At 40.2% G+C, this 24,254-nt stretch overlaps 1 protein-coding gene across 4 annotated transcripts; it reads right to left on the bottom strand.

The window, feature by feature from the left end:
• Nucleotides 1-159: 159 nt before the first annotated feature.
• On the bottom strand, nucleotides 160-24,230 carry pan2 (poly(A) specific ribonuclease subunit PAN2). Of its 4 annotated transcripts, XM_055165504.1 has the most exons (27): nucleotides 23,759-23,792; nucleotides 23,603-23,686; nucleotides 21,765-22,072; nucleotides 21,014-21,183; nucleotides 20,543-20,678; nucleotides 20,257-20,334; nucleotides 19,751-20,021; nucleotides 18,904-19,249; nucleotides 16,303-16,399; nucleotides 15,091-15,210; nucleotides 14,597-14,716; nucleotides 13,617-13,745; nucleotides 12,906-13,102; nucleotides 11,742-11,890; nucleotides 11,255-11,358; nucleotides 10,837-10,935; nucleotides 7,129-7,220; nucleotides 6,617-6,761; nucleotides 5,188-5,325; nucleotides 4,887-4,946; nucleotides 4,716-4,806; nucleotides 4,127-4,284; nucleotides 3,872-4,015; nucleotides 3,240-3,419; nucleotides 3,051-3,144; nucleotides 2,330-2,524; nucleotides 160-1,774 (listed from the first exon to the last, which is right to left on the bottom strand). In XM_055165504.1, exons 3-27 carry the CDS (start codon nucleotides 22,053-22,055, stop codon nucleotides 1,740-1,742), a joined length of 3,639 nt encoding a protein of 1,212 aa, XP_055021479.1. In that variant the 5' UTR covers nucleotides 22,056-22,072; nucleotides 23,603-23,686; nucleotides 23,759-23,792; the 3' UTR covers nucleotides 160-1,739. The 4 variants fall into 4 exon arrangements, with proteins under 4 accessions (XP_055021479.1, XP_055021480.1, XP_020785326.1 ...); XM_055165505.1 differs by lacking the exons at nucleotides 23,603-23,686; nucleotides 23,759-23,792 and adding an exon at nucleotides 24,116-24,230; XM_020929667.2 differs by lacking the exons at nucleotides 23,603-23,686; nucleotides 23,759-23,792 and adding an exon at nucleotides 22,590-23,280 and having other exon boundaries at nucleotides 20,543-20,663.
• Nucleotides 24,231-24,254: the final 24 nt, after the last annotated feature.

Here is a 24,254-nt window from a genome sequence, read left to right on the forward strand (position 1 = left end):
CCGGGATATCCTCTCGTCTGTCTTTGCCTCCGGTGTTTGCTGTGAGAAAGGCCCAACTCTAAAAGGACACGCTGGTTAAAAACTCCCAAATCTCCCAGTTCTTCAACTATTGTGGTAAATTGTATGGAACATGTTAAGAGGTAATATTCCAACCAGGACTTAAAACTTTTAGGTCTTTTATTATTTATTACAACCACAGAACATGATAGAAAATACAATTCATATTAAAAAATGAACACAAAATTGTATAAACTGTACATGTGATCAAAACTAAACAAGTCTGCCTCCTATACTGTGCGGAAATATAGAGTTTCCCACTGAGTAAAACACACAATGTCACTTAATTAGAAAATATGAAATAATCCCATTTTACTTGGTTCTAACTGAGCATCAAATTACAAGATACTGGTGATACACACATAGCAGACAGATGTGTCAGTTACCTCACAGTGAAGCCATAATCTGTGGAATAACATACCAGGAATGTGAAAATGATTTGGTTAAAAGGCCCACATTAGACATTTTTCTAAAGTTATAATGGTGTTTCCTTATCAAAAATATACCCGGAGTTGTGTTTTGTTTAATTCACACATGTTGGAGTAACCATTTATTATTCTGCCTACATCTTCAAAACTCAAATACTTCCTTCCACCTTGTGATGTTATGAAGCAGTAGTTTTCAAGAACTCGCCATATAGTTCACTAAATATGTGTGAATGAAAAAACAGAGTTCTTATCTTAAACTGATTCCACCTTGTTATGTCATGTGTTAATACAGGAAGTGCTCCACTGTTTCTTAAACTCTATACACCTTCACTATAATCATTTGGACAATTTCAGCCCTGGAAGCCCTTGTCAGTCTCTAGTGAACAAAAAGTAAAAGTTGCTACCGCAACTACTGCAATGTAGACAGACTAATTAAGGGTTACTCAAACATGTGTGAATGAAACAAAACAACTCCAGGTATGTTTTTGAGGAGGTAACAACATTTTAACAAAGCTTAAGGCTCACTTAAAGGACCTTTAATTGATATGGTTATTGATAAGGTTATTTTCAGGTCACAACATAATTGTAAGAATTAAACATACTATCATGACTATTTCAGAAGCAAATTTCAATTTAATCTTTACTTATAAGGCTGTTTGTCACATTCAGAAAATTTGATTTCATAAAGGTGGTCACATATTAGAGGAATGGTGATTTGACTATGGACATTGTGAATGAAAGAAAATTACTGCTTGACCAGTCAGTCCCTTCTACATTCTGTTTGAATCCAGAAGGGACCATAAAGCATGAAAAACCTCCATCCAAATTTGAGACGACCCAACCACAGCCACTAAATTGTGTCAAGTGTCTCTCAAATGCAGAAGACATTTCCTCCTGAAAATTCTCATAACATTCACATAACAAAATATATCACTTCTTGAGATAAGTAATATTTTGGCTCCAGATCAACTCAGCTTTGTAAAGCTTCCTCAGAGCGTGTTGTTCTGGGTGATCAGGTAAAGAAAATGACAGATTTCACTGTTGTTTGGTCATGGTGTCAATACTCAGGAATAATTGGAATAAACATCATGATCATCATGATCACAATAATTGTAAGATAAAGATTAATTACAGTCACATACCTACATTTTACCTGAAAAAGCATGTTAAACCAGGACGAAATGTGTTATACTCAGCTGGTTGTCTACATTTCCAGTAAAAAGAGTCTTGAGGTCTTTTCTTGTCAAGCTCAAGTTACAATCCCATCACAGAGGGGAACACAGCTGCACCTGTGCCACAAAAGATAGTTAGATTGCAGTAAACGACACTTGCACAGTATAACGTTGGAATTTTTCCCTTTGTTGTCCCTGTTTTATGGCTTCACAATTTTAATCCCACTCTTTAGTAGTTTTGGCGAGTTTAATTTGCATAATAAACTGCCAAAAATGTCTGCCAAAAACTACATTAAACTTTTTATTCTTCATGGAAATAATCAGGTAGCATCACCAGGTACTGAGTCAGATCTGCAACCCTGCTAGTTTTTGAAGGTATTTTTGAGTAAATAAAATCACCTGTCATGCTATATAGATTATGAATATGGATTAATGCCATACTGTGGAACATTCCAGACAACGCACTAAAATCTCAGCAGAGATAAGCAGGTGATGTATCCTTTCCTAAAAAACTTACACATCTTTAAAAAAAAACTGCATAACTGGAGTAAGACATTTTCTTGTAGTCAGAAAATCTTTGGAATCTCTTTTTCAGGGGACTACTGGCCCCAGAGGAAAATGCTTAAGTGACTGTAAAAGTGCAGTTTTAGCTGTGTTCCTTCAGGCTCATACCTTGGCTTTCTGCTCCGCTCTCAGTCTCTGGGACTTTCCAGTCTAGTTGGCGGCCCTTCTCGTACAGCCCTTTCAGGACTTTCCTCACTTCATCTGAGCCTCCTCCTCGACTCAGCTCCAGGTATTTTCTGTAGAGCTGTAGAGCAGTGCGTGCGTCCTCAATGCTGTCATGGGTTTCCCCCTGGATGTTCAGGTCTGGGAATAACAAAAAGACGTCCTTATTTGGATTGGACTTTTGTCTTATTGTTGTGCAATACAGGACTTTATGGCTAATGTGTTTGGAATGTTTATATTGCCTTTGTTGCTGTGTTGTAAATTCATGAACAAGTTAACATAACATAAATAATTAATCATTACATAATCAACAAGCTAAAATAATTTGCCAAATGTTTAAATACATTTTAATAAATCTATTCTTGAGTGCCCTTTGCAAATAAATTATCACATTCCATTATATGATTCTATAATATTATATTATCTAGAATCACTCTATAATTATTATTTTTGAAGTTTATGTTATCCAAATAAATTAAATATTAAATACTAAATACTAAATTAAATACTAAATATTACTGCTCTTTGCACCAGAATGCCAAAGCATGTTCTGTTTTCATGAATTCTGTCCAATAACCATATTTTACATCATATTTCTTATAAAAATATCACATTTAATTGTGAATTATTTACTTCTATAGTTATTAAACTTTTCACTGATTCTTACCTAGGAAGTACCAGGCAAGGAACCTTAGAGAAATCATCCTCTTTCGGGGCAAATGAAACAAGTGGACAGTGTCTATAACCTGGTCTTTCAAAACCTGCATAGACCAACAAATGAATGAATACTCATTTCAATACAATCAAATCAAAATAGGTGAAAAAAATGATAAGATCTTTAATGTTTTTAACTCACAAATAAGTTGATAACTCTAAAGTCCTTCTGCAGCCCATGACCGACAAACCGAACCCCTGTGTCAATGAGGAACCGTAGCTTCAGATATGTGGACTTCAGGGTGGTCAGGTGTTTGGATGAGATCTTTGCATCGAGGTCTCCAGGTTTAATACCTGAATACTGCGTCAGATAGTCAACCACCTGCAATGACAAAAAAAGGCTTCAACCACCAGACACCTTTTTCAGTTCCAAGTGACAATGATATGATGATATGGCCTACATTTTTAGCACAACATAAATTTATGATGGGGCCGTCATGACCTAAAGTTTCCATAACTGTGTCTTTTTTTAAAGATCCTATATTATGCAAAATTGACTTCTGTGAGGTTTAAGCCATGTCTGAAATTATCCATATGATAATGGAGTTTAAAACCATAGAGGAGCACTTCACATGGTGAAACACAGTGTTTTCTATTTGGGAAAGAACTCAGCCTAACTATGGTTTGTATATGGATTTGTGTGTTAAAATGAAACAAAAAGCAACTCCAAGTATGTTTTTGATGAGGAAACAGGAAGAATTTTATGGTTATTGCTGCAGTAATGGTTGCTATTGGAAACGGAGAAAAGCTGCAACGTTGAGTACGGGGTATTACCTGCTCCTGGGTGGAGATATAATCATCAATAAAAGGCACGCCCTCATTGGGACCCTGGCCTCTGACACAGGTAATCCGGGCCACAGACATCTGACTGGGTTTGATGGTCGATTTGGTGCCGTCACTGCGTAGCTCCGCCTCCTCCTACATGAGAAAAAAGTTTTGATTTCAGAAGTATATTTACAAATCATCACACATTTAAAATATCTCAGCAAGTTAATACAGGCCCTCTATAGCATATATATTCTTCCATACCTGGTTGAGTGTGACAAACTCAGCGTCCAGCCCGACCAGGTCTCCGGCCTGGGGCATCTCACTGACCATCAGAGGGATGAAGGTGGCATGAGTCTTCCTCTGTTTACGAGCCAAAGATGCCTCTGTGAGTAGCACACTTGCATCTATGGGGTTCTTTACTGAAGACGACAAGGTGCCAGTCAACATGTGAGTACACTTTTGTATTTAATTCAGATATGGATGAACAACTATTTATATTTTAACAGTAAATACAATGTGGTTTCGATACCAACTGCTAACCTTTACCTTACAATAGTTCAAATATTAAACATTTGTATGAATAACATTTGATTTAATTGTCTTTGAAAAGAATAGAAATGTTCTGAAATGTGTTACTTGTATTAGTGTGACAGTTCATATTTCCAACTTTTATCAATTCTACTGAACGTGTATAAATGTAAACTTTGCACAGAATCCTATCACTAAACATAAATCTAATTGCAATGTTGGCTAAAAAATTGCAATTAGACATTTTTTTTGCAAATCATTCATTCCTAGTTGATAGCTACACATAGTCAAATACATGAATATATTATATAAAAAGACTTACTGCGGAGGTCATATTTGGTATGGTAGTTCCTCTTGGCATAATAAAGGATCCCAGGCACCTTCCAGCTCACATCGAACTGCACAGCTTCAGTCTGAGAAATGTAAAATACCATGATGTCTCCAAGTCTAACAAAACCAGCAAAATTTAAAAACAAATTCCACATTACTTTACCTTATCAATTGGTTCTATTAAGAAGTCATTGAAAAGGTACCACTGCTGATGTGTCACGCCCTAGAAACATTATGGAGTCACATATAATTACTTGCTTTAATTTCAATATTTGATTGATATTTTATTTGATATTGAACACCTATAGGCTTAAAAATGCAAGTGTGTACATATACTAGTGGTGTTTAAACCAAGATACTTCACCTTATGAATGAAACAACACATCAGTAGTCCAGTATTGGTTTAGCAGATCCAAGCTCAAAAGATGTTGCTTTACAACAGTGAATATTTAAACCCTCCTGACCTCTTTCCTCTGATGGTAGGTCTCTCCCACTTTAATGTGAGCCACCAGGTTTCCTCCGGTCCGAGCATCTAAAATGTGAGGCACTGTCACCACCAAATCGTATAGAGACGCCCCCTCCGCCTCCTCCTCTGCACTCAGCTGCAGACAGGCGAGTTACAAAGGATTAGCACTACATATTATGAACAGAAGTTAATATTCAATACCATACCAAAGTTTGACCAACACAAAAAGGATTAGAAAATTTCTACAAAAACCTAAACTTAAAGTATCTAGAGTACCTAAAGTATTTTTGGCAAGTCTCACTCAGATGAAAAACCTTAGAATTATTGCAGAATGTATCTTAGAAGGAGTAACTGAACTACTGTGTGTATCTAGGCTATGTATGGATGCGGTGTGTGAGTTATTGATGATAGTCAGAGCAGTTGTGGTAGAGGATGACAGAGTGTGAGGAGTGTCATTAAAGCATTACATAAAACTACTGTATATTATCGTCTGATACATCACAAAAATTAAACACTTTCCAATATTGATACTTTGCTGGGTATCATAAGAAGTTGCTGATATGATGCATACCTCAATATATAGGCCACGATACGATACATATCTCGATACAGTGAGCTTTCCATTCAATACAATATATTTCAAATTGTTTCAATAAGGTTCAATAAAAATAATGGCTAAATAATGTCTGACACTAAAAGTCTTTGTTAAACCATCTCTTGTGCAAAGTTAATATGAAACACATCCATGTTTAATCATTGAAAAAGTGAATATGTCCAATGTGTTGCAAAAATGAGTTTCTTTCCTCTAAAGAAGCAATAAAACTGTAGCGCTGTAACAAAACAATTTTGTAAAATATACCAAAAAGTACTTTTGGCGCTATATAGATACAGCAACCCACGATATCAATACTGTATCATCACATTAAATGATACGACATATTAATATTTCTGCACACCCCTACTTTGCAGTGACATCACGTGGGGGGGGGGGGGTTCTGTATGTATCGCTATAGTGGAATGTTCAGAAGTTAAAATGGAGACACAATATACACATTAGCAAGCACTGTCAAAATAAGTTGTCAAATAAATTCAAGAAAAAACACAAAGTGCAAAGCACAACACATTTTCGGGAGCCTGTTTACGTGTTTGATTTTTAACAAAAATGTGAGAGTAGCTAATGCTAACTAGCTTCTGACTGTAATTTTAAGTAAGAGACATGTCTAAGCCCAACTCAGCACACCAGTTGTAATTCCAACTAAGTCAGCACTTTCTGAACAGACTACATTACAATAAAGCACAGATTTCAGTCTAACAGAGTCTAAAACATAGCAGAACCACCAGGATCACACCCCCAGGGAATGTTCATGACATCAGGTGCAAAGTATCAAAAGTACAGTTAGTTATTTGAGCCATATATAAATCCTCACCTCCTCTGCTTCATTCCAGCTGCTGATCTCCAGGCCTTGTGTTTTACTGATGCACATTTTCAGTGTCAGAGGGATCCACACATGTCTCAGGTCCTCAGCCCGAGTGTCGAAGCTGAAGCCTTCCAGACTACACACCTCCTCTGCACTGAAAAAACAAGGAAACAGGGAAACTTAACATCTGTTCTAGCAGTGTGCAGTTTTGTTATATAATATTTGGTTAGTACATTATATCCCACAACTGCACAGGAGCGGCTTGACAGGTGTTTGACAGACACATAGCACAATTTATTGGCTGTGGTTAGACCGCCCCAAGAGGACGGTTATTTGACGGCCTTGATGCTCTGGTTCCAGACCCCTCTGCTTTCAAAAGAAAGTAGGATGAAGTGGCTAAACTGACTAAACAATGAGAGGTTACATTTTTGGTAGATTTTCAAGCCTATACAATTAAAAGAAACTACCTACATACGTTTTTGGTCAAATCATACTCAGATACAAACACACTGTGTACTTACTCGAGGCACCACTCTGTTGGCATGGGGGGCGGGGGTTCTTTGGGTTTAGGTGGCTCACTCGCCTCTTTCTGCATGGCCTTATTGAATGCATACTAGAAAACAGGAGGAAGAAATAAGTTTTTATTAGAATTAATGGGAATTATCGTGACTAGTCGACAGTTAATAAAAATAAATAATAAATAAATAATTGTTAGTAATCCATCCATCCATCCATTTTCGTCCGCTTATCCGGGGCCGGGTCGCGGGGGGAGCAGGCTAAGCAGGGACTCCCAGACTTCCTTCACCCCAGACACGTCCTCCAGCTCCTCCGGGGGGACCCCGAGGCGTTCCCAGGCCAGCCGAGAGACATAGTCCCTCCAGCGTGTCCTGGGTCTTCCCCGGGGCCTCCTCCCGGCGGGACATGCCCGGAACACCTCCCGAGGGAGGCGCCCAGGAGGCATCCGGAACAGATGCCCGAGCCACCTCAACTGGCTCCTCTCGACGTGGAGGAGCAGCGGCTCTACTCCGAGCTCCTCCCGTGTGACTGAGCTCCTCACCCTATCTCTAAGGGAGCGCCCAGCCACCCTGCGGAGGAAACTCATTTCGAGCGCTTGTATCCGCGATCTCGTCCTTTCGGTCACTACCCAGAGCTCATGACCATAGGTGAGAGTAGGAACGAAGACTGACCGGTAAATCGAGAGCTTCGCCTTTCGACTCAGCTCCCTCTTCACCACAACGGTCCGATACAGCGACCGCATCACTGCCGAAGCTGCACCGATCCGCCTGTCAATCTCACGTTCCGTCCTTCCCTCACTCGTGAACAAGACCCCGAGATACTTGAACTCCTCCACTTGAGGCAAAGACTCTCCCACCCACTCGGAGAGGGCAAGCCACCTTTTTCCGGTCGAGAACCATGGCCTCGGACTTGGAAGAGCTGATCTTCATCCCAGCCGCTTCACACTCGGCTGCAAACCGCCCCAGTGCACACTGCAGGTCCTGGCTCGATGAAGCCAACAGAACAACATCGTCCGCAAACAGCAGAGATGAAATCCTGTGGTCCCCGAACCGGACCCCCTCCGGCCCCTGACTGCGCCTAGAAATTCTGTCCATAAATACAATGAACAGAACCGGTGACAAAGGGCAGCCCTGGCGGAGTCCAACATGCACCAGGAACAGGTCTGACTTACTGCCGGCAATGCGAACACAGCTCCTGCTCCGGTCATACAGGGACCGGACAGCCCTTAGCAAAGGGCCCCGGACCCCATACTCCCAGAGCACCCCCCACAGGACACACCACGAGAGACACGGTCAAATGCCTTCTCCAGATCCACAAAAACACATGTGGACTGGTTGGGCAAACTCCCATGAACCCTCGAGCACCCTATGGAGAGTGTAGAGCTGGTCCAGTGTTCCACGGCCAGGACAAAAACCACACTGCTCCTCCTGAATCCGAGGTTCGACTATCGGCCGGATTCTCCTCTCCAGTACCCTGGCATAGACCTTACCGGGAAGGCTGAGAAGTGTGATCCCCCTATAGTTGGAACACACCCTCCGGTCCCCCTTCTTATACAGAGGGACCACCACCCCGGTTTGCCAGTCCAGAGGTACTGTCCCCGACCGCCACGCGATGTTGAAGAGGCGTGTCAGCCAAGACAGCCCCACAACATCCAGAGACTTCAGGTACTCAGGACGGATCTCATCCAACCCCGGAGCCTTGCCACCAAGGAGCTTGCCAACCACCTCAGTGACTTCGGCCAGGGTGATGGATGAGTCCGCCTCCGAGTCCCCAGCCTCGGCCTCCTCCTCGGAGGACGTGACGGTGGGATTGAGGAGATCCTCAAAGTATTCCTTCCACCGCCGGACAACGTCCCCAGTCGAGGTCAGCAGCTCTCCCCCCGCACTGTAAACAGTGTTGGTGAAGAACTGCTTTCCCCTCCTGAGGCGCCGGACGGTTTGCCAGAATCTCTTTGAGGCCGTCCGATAGTCCTTCTCCATGGCCTCCCCGAACTCCTCCCAGCTCCGAGTTTTTTGCCTCCGCGACCACACGGGCTGCAGCACGCTTGGCCCGCCGGTACCCGTCAGCTGCCTCAGGAGTCCCCCGAGCCAGCAAGGCCCGATAGGACTCCTTCTTCAGCTTGACAGCATCCCTTATTTCCGGTGTCCACCACCGGGTTCTGGGGTTGCCGCCGCGACAGGCACCACAGACCTTACGCCCACAGCTCTGAGCAGCTGCATTGACAATAGAGGCCGAGAATGAAGCCCACTCGGACTCCATATCTCCAGCCTCCCCCGGAATCCGGGAGAAGTCCTCCCGGAGGTGCGAGTTGAAGGTCCCTCTGACAGAGGGCTCCGCCAGACGTTCCCAACAGACCCTCACTACACGCTTGGGCCTGCCAGGTCTCTCCGGCTTCCTCCTCCGCCAGCGAACCCAACTCACAACCAGGTGGTGATCAGTTGACAGCTCAGCCCCTCTCTTCACCCGAGTGTCCAAGACACGCGGCCGGAGATCAGATGACACGACGACAAAGTCGATCATCGACCTCCGGCCTAGGGTGTCCTGGTGCCACGTGCACTTATGGACACCCTTGTGCTCGAACATGGTGTTCGTTATGGACAAACTGTGACTAGCACAGAAGTCCAATAACAAAACACCGCTCGGGTTCAGATCGGGGAGGCCGTTCCTCCCAATCACCCCTCTCCAAGTGTCACTGTCGTTGCCCACGTGGGCGTTGAAGTCCCCCAGGAGAACAACGGAGTCCCCGGTCGATGCACTGTCTAGTACCCCTCCCAAGGACTCCAAGAAGGCCGGGTACTCTGCACTGCTGTTCGGCCCGTAGGCCGACACCACAGTGAGAGACCTGTCCCCGACCCGAAGGCGCAGGGGACAGGGGTGAACTCCAACACACAGCGACTGAGCTGTGGGGCAATGAGCAGGCCCACACCAGCCCGCCGCCGCTCCCCACGGCCAACGCCAGAGAAATGGAGAGTCCAGCCCCTCTCAAGGAGTTGGGTTCCAGAGCCCAAACTGTGCGTGGAGGTGAGGCCGACTATATCTAGTCGGTAACGCTCAACCTCCCGCACAAGCTCAGGCTCCTTCCCCCCAGCGAGGTGACATTCCATGTCCCCAGAGCTAGTCTCCATGTCCGGAGATCTGGTCGCCGAGGCCCCCGCCGTCGACTGCCGCCCAGATCTCTCTGCACCGGCCCCATATGGATCCTCCTGCGGGTGGTGGGCCCACGTGAGGACGGCCCCACGTCGCTCCTTCGGGCTGAGCCTGGGCGAGCCCCGTGGGGGGAGGCTCGGCCACCAGGCGCTCGCTGGCGAGCACCCACCCCAGGCCTGGCTCCAGGGTGAGGCCCCGGTGACGCCAATCCGGGCGACGTAACTGGCCTTGTTGGTGTACTCATCATAGGGGCTTCTGAACCGTTCTTCGTCTGACCCGTCCCCACGGACCTGTTTGCCTTGGGTGACCCTACCAGGGGCATGAAGCCCCCGACAACATAGCTCCTGGGATCATTCGGGCACTCAAACCCCTCCACCACGATAAGGTGACGGTTCAAGGAGGAGTTGTTATATTATTACTTGATTAAAAAGGTGTATAAAAAATCTCAGTATACAGAAATAATCATTGACTAGTCGACTTCTAAAATATTGTTAGTGACAGTCCTAGTTGCTATAAACATCAGTGGTGATTTGTAAGAACGCTGAACATCCTGCAGTGTTACAGACCTCAGCCTGGACTCTCCAAAACTCGGCCTCTTTGGCACTGTTCACTTCACAGTTTATGACCAGAACGTCGGGGAGGCACCGGATGTTTCGTGTTTGAACCTGAAGCACAAACATGGACTTTACTACAGCAGTTTCTTTACATACAATATAACTAAAATGGCTCATATTACTCTATTTTCTGATTCCTCATCAAAATATATAATATATACCATATCATAGTTGTGTTTTGTTGCATTCACACATGTGTAATACACAAATCCTCCATATTTAGGTTGAGTATTCATGTGTGAATGAAACAAAGCACAACTCCGGGTAAATTTTTGAACATTTTAGCATGGCTTAAAGTTAGTAAATTTTGTGTAATATAGGACCTTTAATTAAAGAAGATACAAATCTAGCAAAATGTTACTTAACTCACCGTAGGTTGGTATTTTTCACAGTTCTCACACCACGCCTGTGTGCTCTGTTCTAGACAAATGCTCTTCTTCAGAATTTCAGCAAAATCATATTCCTTTATCTTATCTATGAAAACAAATCATATAGAAAAATGAAAGTTAAATACAGAAAATGCTTCCAAAGCCCCATTCAGACATGCAGTCTGACCTGGGAAATTATCTGCATTTTGTCAGAACAGGGTCATGTAAGAACAAAGCCATTTCTGATTTCTTAATTTCTGGTTAAACTGCCACGGATATGCAGGGAACAATTTACTAGGCCTGGAAAAGTGAGTCCCATGTGTGATCCAAGGCAAACGCCCCCTCATCTCTGTTTATGCACCCTGCTTCCTGATTTCAATAGCCTCTCATAACCATCTTTTCTATTTGTGTGCTCCCCGGTTCCTATTTTTTTCTGTCCTAGTCCATGTTATGTTTTTTCTTTTAACAAAGGTTAGATATTGACTGTACCTTGTGAGTTGTGTTCGGGGTAGTGCATGGTGAAGAGCAGAGTGAGAGTGGAGCGCACTGTCTCTTTACCACAGCGACACAGACTGCTGTTCTCCACTTCACAACCAAACAGTTTACCAATCACTGACTCCCCAGACGAGCCCAGAGCACTGCAAAAACAAAACAGCTATTGAAAATCAGATGTGACAATATTTATAAATGGGGCAGCTGAAGCTCAGTAGTTCAGCATCTGTCTATGTTGCTACATGACCCAATATAGCAGGTTTTTTTTCCTTTTTTTTACTATAGCTATTATTATGGAGTAATTTGTTACTTTCATTATGCTGTAAAACTGTGTAAACTTGTGGAGATGTAATGAGTAACTACAACTAATTACACTGTATTTTGTATGTGCTATTGATAAAAACGATTGTGATTGTATGAAATGCTTTTTTTCCTGGCAACTCAAAATATATAGTCTACACAGGCTTTTTTGACAATCGGAGGAAACCATTTAATAATAATAATAATGAAATATACTTTTACCTGTTTCTATTGTGCACATTTTATTATATTTATTTATTTTAGGCATATTTTTTTAGGATTTCCAGTGTTTCCTCTGTAGGAGCCCTCTGCATCAGGAGCGGAGGTTGGCTGTGGCTGCCGGGTTCTGTCCCGTGGGCTCCTGGTGGAGGGTTGGTGCTTGGGCTTCATCTCTCCCCTGGACCCTGTGGTGGTTCCTGGTGGTGGTGGACGTCTCTGCTCCTGATGTAGACGGCTCCTCTGATGGTGCTTTCTCAACTGGTTCGCCTGTATTCAGCCTCACATTTTACTATAGCTGATTTTATGTATTTTTACCATTTACCATCTTAGGGTGTGTGTGCACGTGTGTGCGCGTGGTCGTGGGTGTGCGTGTCTGGGTTGTTTGGTTGTGTGGAGTCGGACAGGTGTGGGGGTTGGGTAAGTGGGTGGGTGGATGGAAATATGGGATTGTTTTTAATCACTGTAAAGCACTTTGTGTTACGTTTTTGTATGAAAAGCACTTTATAAATAAAGTTTCATTGATTGATTGATTGAAATCATCATGATTTTAACTTTCACCATAACCAAAACCATAACCATACCTAAACTGTATCACAAGTGAATGTTTGTTGAATGTGTGGTTGTGTTGCGCTTGCTCTTGACCTGCTGGAGCCCCTGTAGGCCTGTGGTCCCTCCTGCTCCTGTGTCTCCTGGTGCAGTTGAGTAAGAATGAAGCGATTCCAGCTCTGGATGAGACGCCCAAGACGAGCCTTCCCCGTCTGCTCATCTGAGTCGGCCAGGATCAGGCCTAGAGCAGACGCTTCCGGGATTGTACGGAATGCCCGCAGGAAGTTGCTGGCCTTAAGAGGGATAGTTCAATATTAAAAGAGTTGAATTGTGCAAAGCACAAGTAGGGACTAAGGAAATGGACAATAATTTTAATATGAGAGAGAAAGAGAGAGAGGGAGAAAAAGAGAGAAAGCGAGGCAGTCCCAGTATTAGTGACTGGGCCTAATAATTGACCATATTGCAACAAAAATCTTCATTTTTAAACAATTAATTTTAGCTGCATCCATCTGTATTAAATATCACTGGCCACATCTGAAACCCAGCAATATCTGTGTAATTCCTCAGTCGTCCAGGTATGATCCATAGTGGTCCATGGGCACTTGTCAAACTAGTCTATGTGGTCTTATGTAGCTCAAGATCGTTCAAAAGCTTTTCAGGAAAGATTCATTTCTCTTCTGTGTGTAGTATCAATACCTGCTCAAATGAGTATCTAGTTTCAACTCTCGTTTTAGTATCAATTAGTATGTGATTTTCAATACTTTTAACAACTCTAGTGCAATCCAATCTCTTTCTCCTTGTCTTTACCTGGCAGGGATCTCCTCTCGATAGGTCCAACATGTGGAAGAGAAAGCCCAGCTCACAGGCCAAACAGAACTCTTTCTGACACAAGTGATTCTGCACCAGACAGCGGATTGGCTCCAGGAAATACAAGACCTTTAAAATACAAATAAATACAATAAATTAAAACTCTAGTACTTAAACTGTTGTTGCCCCAGTATTGTGTAGAAGATGGGAGAGTTGATGAAGCTAGGCACGTCACAACAACTGAAGTGTGTAATATTGATACTTTGGAGCTGATGTCATTAACATTCCCTGGAGGTGTGATGATAACGGGGGGCACTGCTCTGTCTGAGCTTTATTTTAAGACAAGACAAGCTACCTAGCATTAGACAATATTTTTTGTCACTCTCATCTTTCTATTGAACATCAGACACCTAAACCTTGATTTTCAGACAATCTTAAAACTTATTTGGCTGTGTTTACTAATGTTTGCACTGTGTCACTATGATAACAGATGAACATTCTGCCATACATACACATGTAGAATAACCCCAGTGTGAGGCTACTCTAGAGTATGAATAGACGATAATACTGAAACTAATTCATGCCACGGACACAATAATCCTAAAACAGGATTATACAACATCAACAATATGTAGAAGAATGAAGTACTTTGATAGTTATCAGTCAAAGAAATTATTTATTCAACCCTCTACAGTTATTGCAGAAAAATAAAAAGTTCCCACCAGTACAAAGAAAAAGTACCAACAATTAATACTGACTCAAAACAAATGTATTGTTCCATCTACCATATCTTGAACAATACGTTGATATAGTAATTATGGCCTCATTGAAGCTATACATTGACTTTCACTTTCCTAAGGATTTCTGAAGTGCCCATCCTTGCATCTTGTGTCAGTTTTAATGCATGTTTTTTTTTTTACACACTCTTCTCCCACTAAACTCAACCGACTCAATAACCAATAAATATGTATGTGTCCTACCTGTATCATGCAGTTGCAATAGGCATTTGGGATGTGAGGCTCCAGACCTGCAAAAAGCGTTCTATTGTAATGTTTGAAATCGAAATCCTCCAGTCCCAGTTTGGAGTATTTGATTGTGACCTGATCAAAAGTAAAAACAAAATATTAATTAAATAGAACAGAGATAATGTAATGTTATGTAGATAAGAGGTTACTGCCAGGTTGATTACACAATATTGACTTATTTACAGCATTCACCATCAATGAGCAAAAATAAACTGTTTAACTGAGTTGTGAGCAGGCAAAATTACCACTGTCAGTATGGTCATTTCGATTAAAAGCGTAACCTTATCACCAGTTTAAATTATAAAGTTCAACATTTGTAATTTCAGGGTCAATCGCAGGTGTACCCTTAGATGATTTTAATGCATTATGGGGCTAACGTCAACATTACCTTATAAAAGTTGATAAAGTTTTTAAAAGTCAAAATAGTAGTCAAAATAAGGCAGACAAACCTTTCTGAATTTTTTGGGGACCATGTACAGGTGAGGCTCCTCGTCGCGGCCGATCGGAGACTCAGGAACCTGGTTATAACTGTCGTAGTCCTGCTCCACATCTTTGATTTTGTACGGCACCTGCACACACCGCAGACAGTTAAAGTGACAAAAAAAATTATATTGGTTAAAATTAAATGCTAGCTTTTCAAACTGTCAAGAAAAGAAAGTAGAAAAAATGTATCTGTTTCCTCTTTTGATCACAGTTTTGACCATTTTGATTTAGCTATAAAAACAACTGAACTTGTCTTTTTTTCTTTTACATAATATTACATAAATTACATTTTAATAGTTTCAGTTTTATAGGCATCCATCCACAGTACTGGCAAAAATGAGGAAGGAAAGTAAAAATTTCCTTTTTGCTGCCCCTCCCCCACCCCCCAAAGTACCACTGTTGACATAAAAAAATAAAAAATAAAACATAATTATTTAAGTTAATAATTTTCCCTCCCTTTTTAAAAAAAGTATATTCAAAGTGGTTTTCTACTTAAACCATGGTGTCAAAAAACAGGAAATATAATGGGAAATCAGGACTTTCCAACATCAGGGGAATAATGAAGGTTTCTATGTAAACTGGATGTGTTTTTGAATGACCATGTACAAGATTTGCCTATCCCAACACTGCCAGAAGGAAAGACCCCAAAATGTCTGTGAATCACTGCCGGAAAATAATTGTAGTTGTTTTTTCTTTCGTTTTGGATATTATGAGTCCCCCCTCCCTTTGCTCTCCATGCTAAGTCAGTCACCCTTCAGAGTGCTATTACAATGAGTGTGCATCCCACAAATTAAACTATTTCACATTGCATCAGGTTTGCCAAGTTGTTGCTTTTGTATATTTATGGGGAATTGTTGTGTGGGAGCGTGGATGACGGTGGCTTGTGGGCTGAGCACTGAGAACCAAAAGAGAGGTTTGAATAGGGCCCGATAGAGACAATATAATACTGTTATCTTATCAATAATACATTTTGTTTGTAATCACCTTAGAAGCCTTCAGTAACCATATTTGACCTTCATTTGTTTCATAATGTGTTCAAAAAGTTTCAATGTTATTTGTCTAGTCAACAACTCAGAAAGTTAATTGCTGACTAGACAACTACTAAAGTGATCGTTAGTTGAAGCAAAAAGAACAACACAAAGTTATCCACATCAGAATACATTTTAACTCTCTCAAACCTGGTTTCGTGGACGGGTGCGAGGATTGGCAGCATATCCGATAAACCCAACAGTCTTCATTGTGCGCAAAATCTCTGGGTCCACGGGAGGGGCCCGTCTGGAAGGAGATGCATACATTTCATTTTAATATACTGGAGCTTGTATAATGTGTCTAAATTATGGAAATTGCACTGTTAAATTGTTGTTATAATTCTGATAAGAGGGAATATAAATTTTTAACATTTAGTAAGATATTGAAACCATGAACGCAATATGAAGGTGTATTTTGACTATCTTTTCTGGCTGGGAGTTTGCTACCTGATTGTCTCCATGGACATGTTATCGCTTTGCCTGGAATGTTCCACAGTATGGTATGAAATGGATCAATCTACCAGTGATCAAATTAAAGATGTTTTATTGCTAAAAGAAAAATGCCACACATTGAAACATTTTGAGCAATGAAATATCTCCATGGAGACAAAGTGATGGATTTTTTTCATTCACACTGTATAGAAGGGGTATATAAACCTTTCACACAGTGAAAGTAAATTATGCAATGTAATGTTTGTAATGATTTCAGAAAACACTTTTTATTAATTTATTTTAAAAATAAATAAACTGTCTAAGTTTCTAAAGTATACTTAGTTTATCTTACAATTATCTCCCAACCTCCAGGGGAGTCCCAGCTATCAATTTATGAATCAATGTAATAAAAGCAAATCATGCTTATATAACACAATATATAGTCTGATATTGAGCCTAGTAAAGATAAATAATGAAATAGATGAATAAGGTATATTATTTTATTATAACTATAAAATATATTAACCCTAAGAAATCAATTCTAAATAACAAATTGTCAATATTTGTATAGTTTTAGTTCCTGTATTTGTCTTCTTTTATGGCCTGTAGTAAACAGAGCTTTTGCAGAAATTACGTATTGACTTGTCAGCAAATGGTAGTAAACCGCTGTATTGTATTTTGTAAACAATGAGCTCATGAGTGGAGCCCAACTTCTTCATTCGAGCTGCAGTTCAGTGAAGCTATGAATGTTATTGTAAGCTAGGAACCAGGAAGGTTGATGTAATACCAAAGAAGAAGGGAGAAGATCTGTAAACTGTATCAGAAATCAGGATCTAAAGTCTGTCGTCATTCATTGTTCATTGTATCAAATTCTATGCAATATTGAATAGAGACATTATTCATTTAGGAATGCAGTTATATTGGTCTTATTTTAAAACATTAAGATTAAATAAGTGTTTGTAGCTGTTAGTTCTTTATTTGAACTGAAAAGGAGCCAAGGGTCATAGGCAATGTAGTTCCCTCTGCCGTTTAAGTGCTGCCACTAGGGATGCACCGATCCAGCTTTTTCAGTTCCGATACCGATATCGATACGTTGCCATTAGTATCTGTTGATATCCGATATTAACAGATACAATTATTTTCTCAAAACAAAGTTAACTTATTACACAAGAGATCCAATTGTGTTATTTATTCTTCAAATAACTACTGACCAGCTTCATATGAATAAAAGTTTAAACATTGTGAGGTTCTAGGCCAAAATTTGTGTGTAAATAGTCTCTCAGCGATCCAATCCAGCTATTTTATTAGCATCTGTGTCATTATTTTGATGCCATCAATATTGGTGCATCTCTAGCTGCAACAAAATAAAAAAATTTGAACCCATAACTTTTTATTCTAAATATTACCAGTCAATTTAAATGTGCAATATGCTACTTTTCTGTTAACAAAACTGAATACTGAAGACTGAATATTCACACACATCACAATAATCTCACAAAACATATTCAATTACTTTACTCCTAAGTGCACTGTCACTTTCATTTTCCATTCATATATTATGGTATATTTCAAGCTGTGACTAAACTATGAATGGCCAATGTCCAAAAAGTACTTCAAAATGCCTGAATACTGAATAATATTGTCGGACATTTAAAGGCCAGTTCACTCACAGCTATAATAGTACAGCACTTCTTCATTTTGGATAACTGATGTGTAGTACATGCATTTTTTCAAACACACTGTGATGAGTGGACAATGATTCACAACAGCTAATAAAAACAATGTATAATTAATCACTGAGAAAACCCACTGATTACTATTGAAGTTTAGACTTTATTTTCCCTATGTATTATAGAATGCACATATTTGCACTAGGACAAACTAACCCTATCCCTAACCCTATTTATTGATTTAGCAAATAATGGTATAAATGTAACCGTCTTGTTTTTGTTTCTTAGAAGTAATAGTGTTTGAATAAAAATGGTGTCTATGATATATACACTTTAATTTAATCATTCTTAATTCAGATTAAGATTTTACTTTCTTTTTCTTAAAACAGAGTTTTGCATTCACTGTAACGCTAACAATAACTAGCATGATAACATGCAATTCCTGATGTTCCTTATTATCGGACAATAGAATACTTAATAATTTTGACCTCAAGAGCTGCTTGTACACCATGTTTGTACTGGAGCAACATTTTGCTCAAATGCATCAGAAAAAAATCGGGTAAAGGTCCTATTTAAATTTAAATAGGACAATATTTTATTGTGTTACAATTACTTACATTAAATAAATCAAATATAGTCCCACCCCTACCTTGGACAGGGCATTGCCAGTGCAGGGGGCCAGTCGGACAGCAGAGGCTCAGTGGAGGTGAGGGGGGTTGGGATCAAGGACAGAGGCAGGAGATCATGGTTCCAATCCAGCTGAGGTAGACTGTCCACAATACATGGCAAAGCGAATTCTGTCTCTCTTGAATAATCGTTGAAAGAGACTTCTGGTGCATCCGACCAGAGGTGCACACAACCCCCTGAGTCTCCGAATGCCAGTGCCTGCTTACTTGATGAAACATCAAAGCTCATGAGCAACTGCCCCACCGTGTTCACATGGAAGATGTCGGCTACATTTGCTAATCCGGTGGGCTCACAGAACTGGCACTGGCCTGGAAGAAGAGGGGAAAGTTAAGTTGGAGTCACAAAAAGGCATCTAGATGTAGAATCGATACTGCCCTTCTGATAAAATCTATGGTTAATGTTTTGTAGATCTGGGGACTTTCTGACATTACTTTTACTGTAATACTAAATAGAGTTTGCAATTTTGTCATCACATTTCATACAGTTTTCAATTAGCCTAATGTTAAACCAGTGGAGATTTTAAGACGCTAAATACTAAACTTGATGTCCATTCAAAAGTATTGTTTTGAAATGTATTTATCAGTGGTGATTCAGGATTTATCGGGTACTTTGTTTCCTTTTTTATATTGTTTTTACTAATGTAGTATCTCTAGACATTTGGGATGTGTTACAACAAAAACAATATTTTAATCTTAGATCGGCATTTGATCCCAAGCTCCATAAAAAGGGCTGTAACAGATCTCCTCAGATTTCTCTGTACTTACTTTGCTCATGTTTTTAGGCATATCAGTACTAGTGCATTACCGTACCTGTCTGTGAGATGATGGCCAGGCGGGAGGTGTAGGTGGGGATGAAGCGCAGAAACAGGGGGTCAATGTGAACCTGCAGTGGGGTCACGGCTCGCATCATTCTGAGGTCATACACCATCAGAAAGCGGTCGCATGCCAAACCATTCAGACCGCGACTTGAAAACCCACACGCAGCCAACAGGTTTCCATGGACATCAAAATCAGACAGGCTTCCAGAGAAAGCGTCAAACTCATGCTCTGTTTTAAAGCTGCGCAAATCCCGAAGTGTGACCTGTTCAAAGAAGTTAGAAATGTCAAAACAAGGGGTTTGTTAGGTGCAAGATTGATTATTAATCACAACCTTACAGACTTTTTGAACATGTATGAATAAATGGAAATACATCTCAGCAAGTTATGATGAGTGAACACTGTTATAACATGGTTAAATAAAAGAACAAGTGAGATTTTTCATAGTTCTCCTTGTAATTTGAACTAAATCTTGAAAAAGAAAAAAAATTGTTCATTACTTTGCCCGAGGTGTGTCCACAGAAGAAGAATCGACTCGTCTGTCTCATTATTGCAACCCCAGGGACCTCCACAGTGAACTGTAGAAAAAAACAAAACACACATATACTTTAAATAAGACTCTGAAGGTTTGTGCCTTCATGAGGAGACTGTGACCTAATGCTTTATCAAAATGTATTATTCACGCCAATACATTTTTACTTTTGTATGTTGAATTTTTATAGTTTTAATGGGAATCCAAACAATGTATCAAATAAAAGTAATTTGAAGTTTATTTTAGTACTTTACCTTTTGAGTCTCTTGAACTGTATTTAAATCAACTTCAACGACATAATTTTGTAGTCCCCCCATAAGAACAGTATTGTTGTCTGTCATGAGGAGACTGTGCATGTCCGCTCCCTCCTCCATCCTGGAAAGAATAAAACTTAATAATAAAAGTTAAAAATATCATTCATTATAAAAAATGTACACTAGTGATGTAACAATATAAAAGGAAAAACATGATCTTAAATGTATTCCCAATTATTCTTACCTGAGATTAGTTTGTGTACTAGTGTGTACTTGTATGACTAGTTTTATGAAATACAACTGTCTGAATGAAAGTAAACTTAATGTAACATAAAAAGCACAATAACAAAATCTGGTTCTAAAATTCTCCATTTCAGTATTTTTAGTTATTACGACCATATTGTGACCTGAATAACCACAATAATCAATTAACAGATAATCTTAGAAGATAATCTTCCTATTTATACTTACGGATAATCAAACATAACTATGCCTCCTCGAGTGCAGCATTTGAGATCGTTTTTGGACAGAAACAGGACCCCAGTCTCCAGGCTCTGAATGTGCCGGATATCATCTGATGCATGCACTTGAAAAGATGAGTATCGCCCCATCGTTGGACCAAAGAAAGATGTGGCATGACCCTAGAAAAATAACATATTAATCAAGTCTTTCTCTATGGCAATGATGATGATGAACTATATTCAGATCTCATGGTGTAATACTAACATGACATTAAATTCACAGTACACTGGTTATTTATTTTTGTTTTATGGTGAGCCTTATAAGATTTATAAAACACTTATTAATGCTGTTAAGGCCATTATCATATTGTTACACTTGACTTGTTGTAAGTTTACAGTAACGTTTTTGAAACATTGAGTTTTGTAGTCCTGTATTGTTTGAGAGGAGATATTTATAATTATATTTGTATATTTAAAAAAGTATCTAATTTATTGGAAGATGATGAAAAATTATCTGGATCAACACTTATTCTTTTTGATATTTCTCATAAAGACACCATAGATACAAGAACAGAGAGAAATATACGCTAGAATCTTAGTACTTGAACCTTGCATTTGCAATTGTCCTGGTTTGATCCTGGTTTGAGCCAAGTTTAGTCCTAATGTGGACTTGGTTTGGTCCAGTTCAATAAACTCCCAGTGTAGTTCCACTTTTGATTAGGTGTGTGTGCAAGTCTGAGAACTTAAACTATATTCCTTACTCTATGATTGCCCATCCAAAGCATCTCCTCCTGCAGATCGAAATGTGTGGCGGTGACAGGGATGCCCACTTCTGACACAACACTGTGGAGCTCCGAGAACATGCCCTCCACCAGGTGCACGGTCTCGGGTACAGCCACAGCCAGTGCCTCTGGATCCAACTCCACGCCAGGCCCCATCAAGGTCGGGTTCAGATGGGGGTCCATGGATGGCTCTATGCCTGCATCCAGTGCTCCATGGAGGGCAGGTGGATACTCACCCATCCCAGGGTCCAATCCATCAAAGTTCATCATGGTTCACTTAATTCAATCTAAAAACAGTTATGAAAAACTATGCATTATAGCTGGGCTTCACAGAAAAAAATGATAATGCTAACTATTTCTATTTTTATTAATGCTGAAATGACGAAATGAAATAACCTGATTCCAGGTGTGAATCGTGGTTATCTAAGTATGCCAATTAACCTAACACTTAGTAATAAAATAAGATTATAATTAGTTAGTCAGATTATGTTAGTAAAGTAATTTCACTTAGCATGTCTTGCAGTGTAATTTCACTGAATTGCCGATGTTGCAATAAATACATGAAAATACAAACCACAATGTACAAGCTACAAGTTACTCTTTATAAAACAAACGTAAAATGTCTTAAAAAGTGCATGTATGGACCATAGAATGACAATCGCATCCAATACCAATGACTAACATAGCCCTAGAGCTAACGGCAGAGGTATAGAGCAGCTTTTTGCATCTACCCATAAATCAACAAATATCTGTCATAAAATAGAAATGCAAACTCTATTAAATTAATTAAATCTGCCCGAAAACCTTTGCATGTCCTTTAATCTGTCTTTACTCCGAGTTCATCCATATTCCCCATTCACAAAACATCGCGTCTGCGAAAGCACTTCCGGGTTAGTCACAGGGGGCGTTCATAAACAGGACGCGTATAGTTCTATCATCACGTTCAACAAATAACTCATTTTGTTTTGTATTACTCGTTTGTACAAAAAAAGAAGATGTTTCTTAAGGTTTCTTTAGTACAGAAGCGGCACACATTGTGGACAAATGGGAAATTTTGCCTAATCTCCCAGTTTGTCTGTGAGGACAATTCAAGTTTAAAATCTCAAAAGCAAAGGTTATTCTCACTTCCTTCACTCTAGATGTGAAACTTGATTAGATTCAATTTGAATTAAAATGTTAAGTTAAAGTTCGGTCCTTCGGTTATTGGGTTTATATTATAAATTAAAATAATATGTTTTGGTTGCCTGCTTTTCATGCAGTGCCATCCATAGTCACCGTACGTATAAAAAGTTTAATGTGTTAAATTCAATTTTCCTAATTCCCATCAGATTCATCTTTTGTTTACCTTTTGTCATACACAAATCCAGGGCAATACAGTATCTACTCACCTAAAAACCCGGTGGCTATGACTCATCCTCCTAACACCACTCTTCCACAGAGACTATTTAAGCAAACACAGCACAGAGCCAAAGACACAACAGTCGCTCATCTGATCACTACACTTGAGCAGAATTGACTACAGAATCCGCACTTATGGCTGTTATCATTAAATTTGCTTCGTTTTTTCTACTTTTTGTTTCTGCATCATGTTCTCCTACTGGACACCGTCACCATGGCGCTTGCACCGATGTACAAAAAAGTGCTCTAGAGTTTAATGCAATAGCCAAAAAGGCGGTAAGACATTTTCGTTTTAAAATGCTTTAGCATTCTACACTAGGATTTTAATTTGAAAGTGCGCTAAATGTGTATGCCAATAGCTTTTACAAAAACCCACAGTTATTCTTATAGTCTGTTTTATTCATAGGTTTCAAATATACCCAAAGACATCAGACCGTTCTCCACTTCACTTGCTTGGATGGAAGCCCAGGACCAGTGCGACCCCGGCACTCTCAGACTCGCGCCTGAGGTAATAAGCCTAAATCATTAACACGTCACAAACACATAGGAAAATACATGTGTAGAAAGTAGCTTACTCGCTGTGGAGGTATGAATAATTCATGTTTTGTGTCTTCTTTTTCAGTCTTGTATCAAAAAGATGCTGGATGTTCTAACAAGCTATGAGTCTTTTGTGAAGACCGAGGTTGATTTAAAGGGCTGCGCAGGCGCCCGTGAAGTGCAGCCAGTGCTGAACAAGCTGCATAACCACATGAGCAGATGTGTCAAGTCCAGGACAGAGTACCATCACCACAAGGTGGGCTTAAAACTGATCCACGCTCCTGTGGATTTGGGTATATTTGGGTATATACATTGTGCAGTGTTACTTAACATGTTTCTATATTTAAAGGTGGATCACACTCATGAAAAGCTTGAAGACTGGCAGAGGCCCTTACTGTGCAATTACACCATAGAACGCCTTTTCTCCTTCTCCATCCTCACGGCACGCGTCTTTTCAGTTGGAGATCCGGCGAACCACGCAGAGCCCACAGAGCGCGCTGATTCTCCAAACTGTGCCCAGAAAAACGTGTAAAA

This window comes from Boleophthalmus pectinirostris, unplaced genomic scaffold (genome assembly GCF_026225935.1).
Source record: "Boleophthalmus pectinirostris isolate CB_2022bp ecotype Guang Dong unplaced genomic scaffold, ASM2622593v1 HiC_scaffold_8, whole genome shotgun sequence".
NCBI classification, from domain to species: Eukaryota; Metazoa; Chordata; class Actinopteri; order Gobiiformes; family Gobiidae; genus Boleophthalmus; species Boleophthalmus pectinirostris.

What these genes read in the sequence shown, in the direction of transcription:
- pan2 (XM_055165505.1), bottom strand. Translation starts at nt 22,055, where the DNA reads ATGATGAACTTTGATGGATTGGACCCTGGGATGGGTGAGTATCCACCT. An exon ending in TTTGGAGAGTCCAGGCTGAG is followed by an intron (nt 7,221 to 10,836) that starts GTCTGTAACACT and finishes CCTGTTTTCTAG; the next exon opens with TATGCATTCAATAAGGCCAT. An exon ending in CCAACAGAGTGGTGCCTCGA is followed by an intron (nt 6,762 to 7,128) that starts GTAAGTACACAG and finishes TTGTTTTTTCAG; the next exon opens with TGCAGAGGAGGTGTGTAGTC.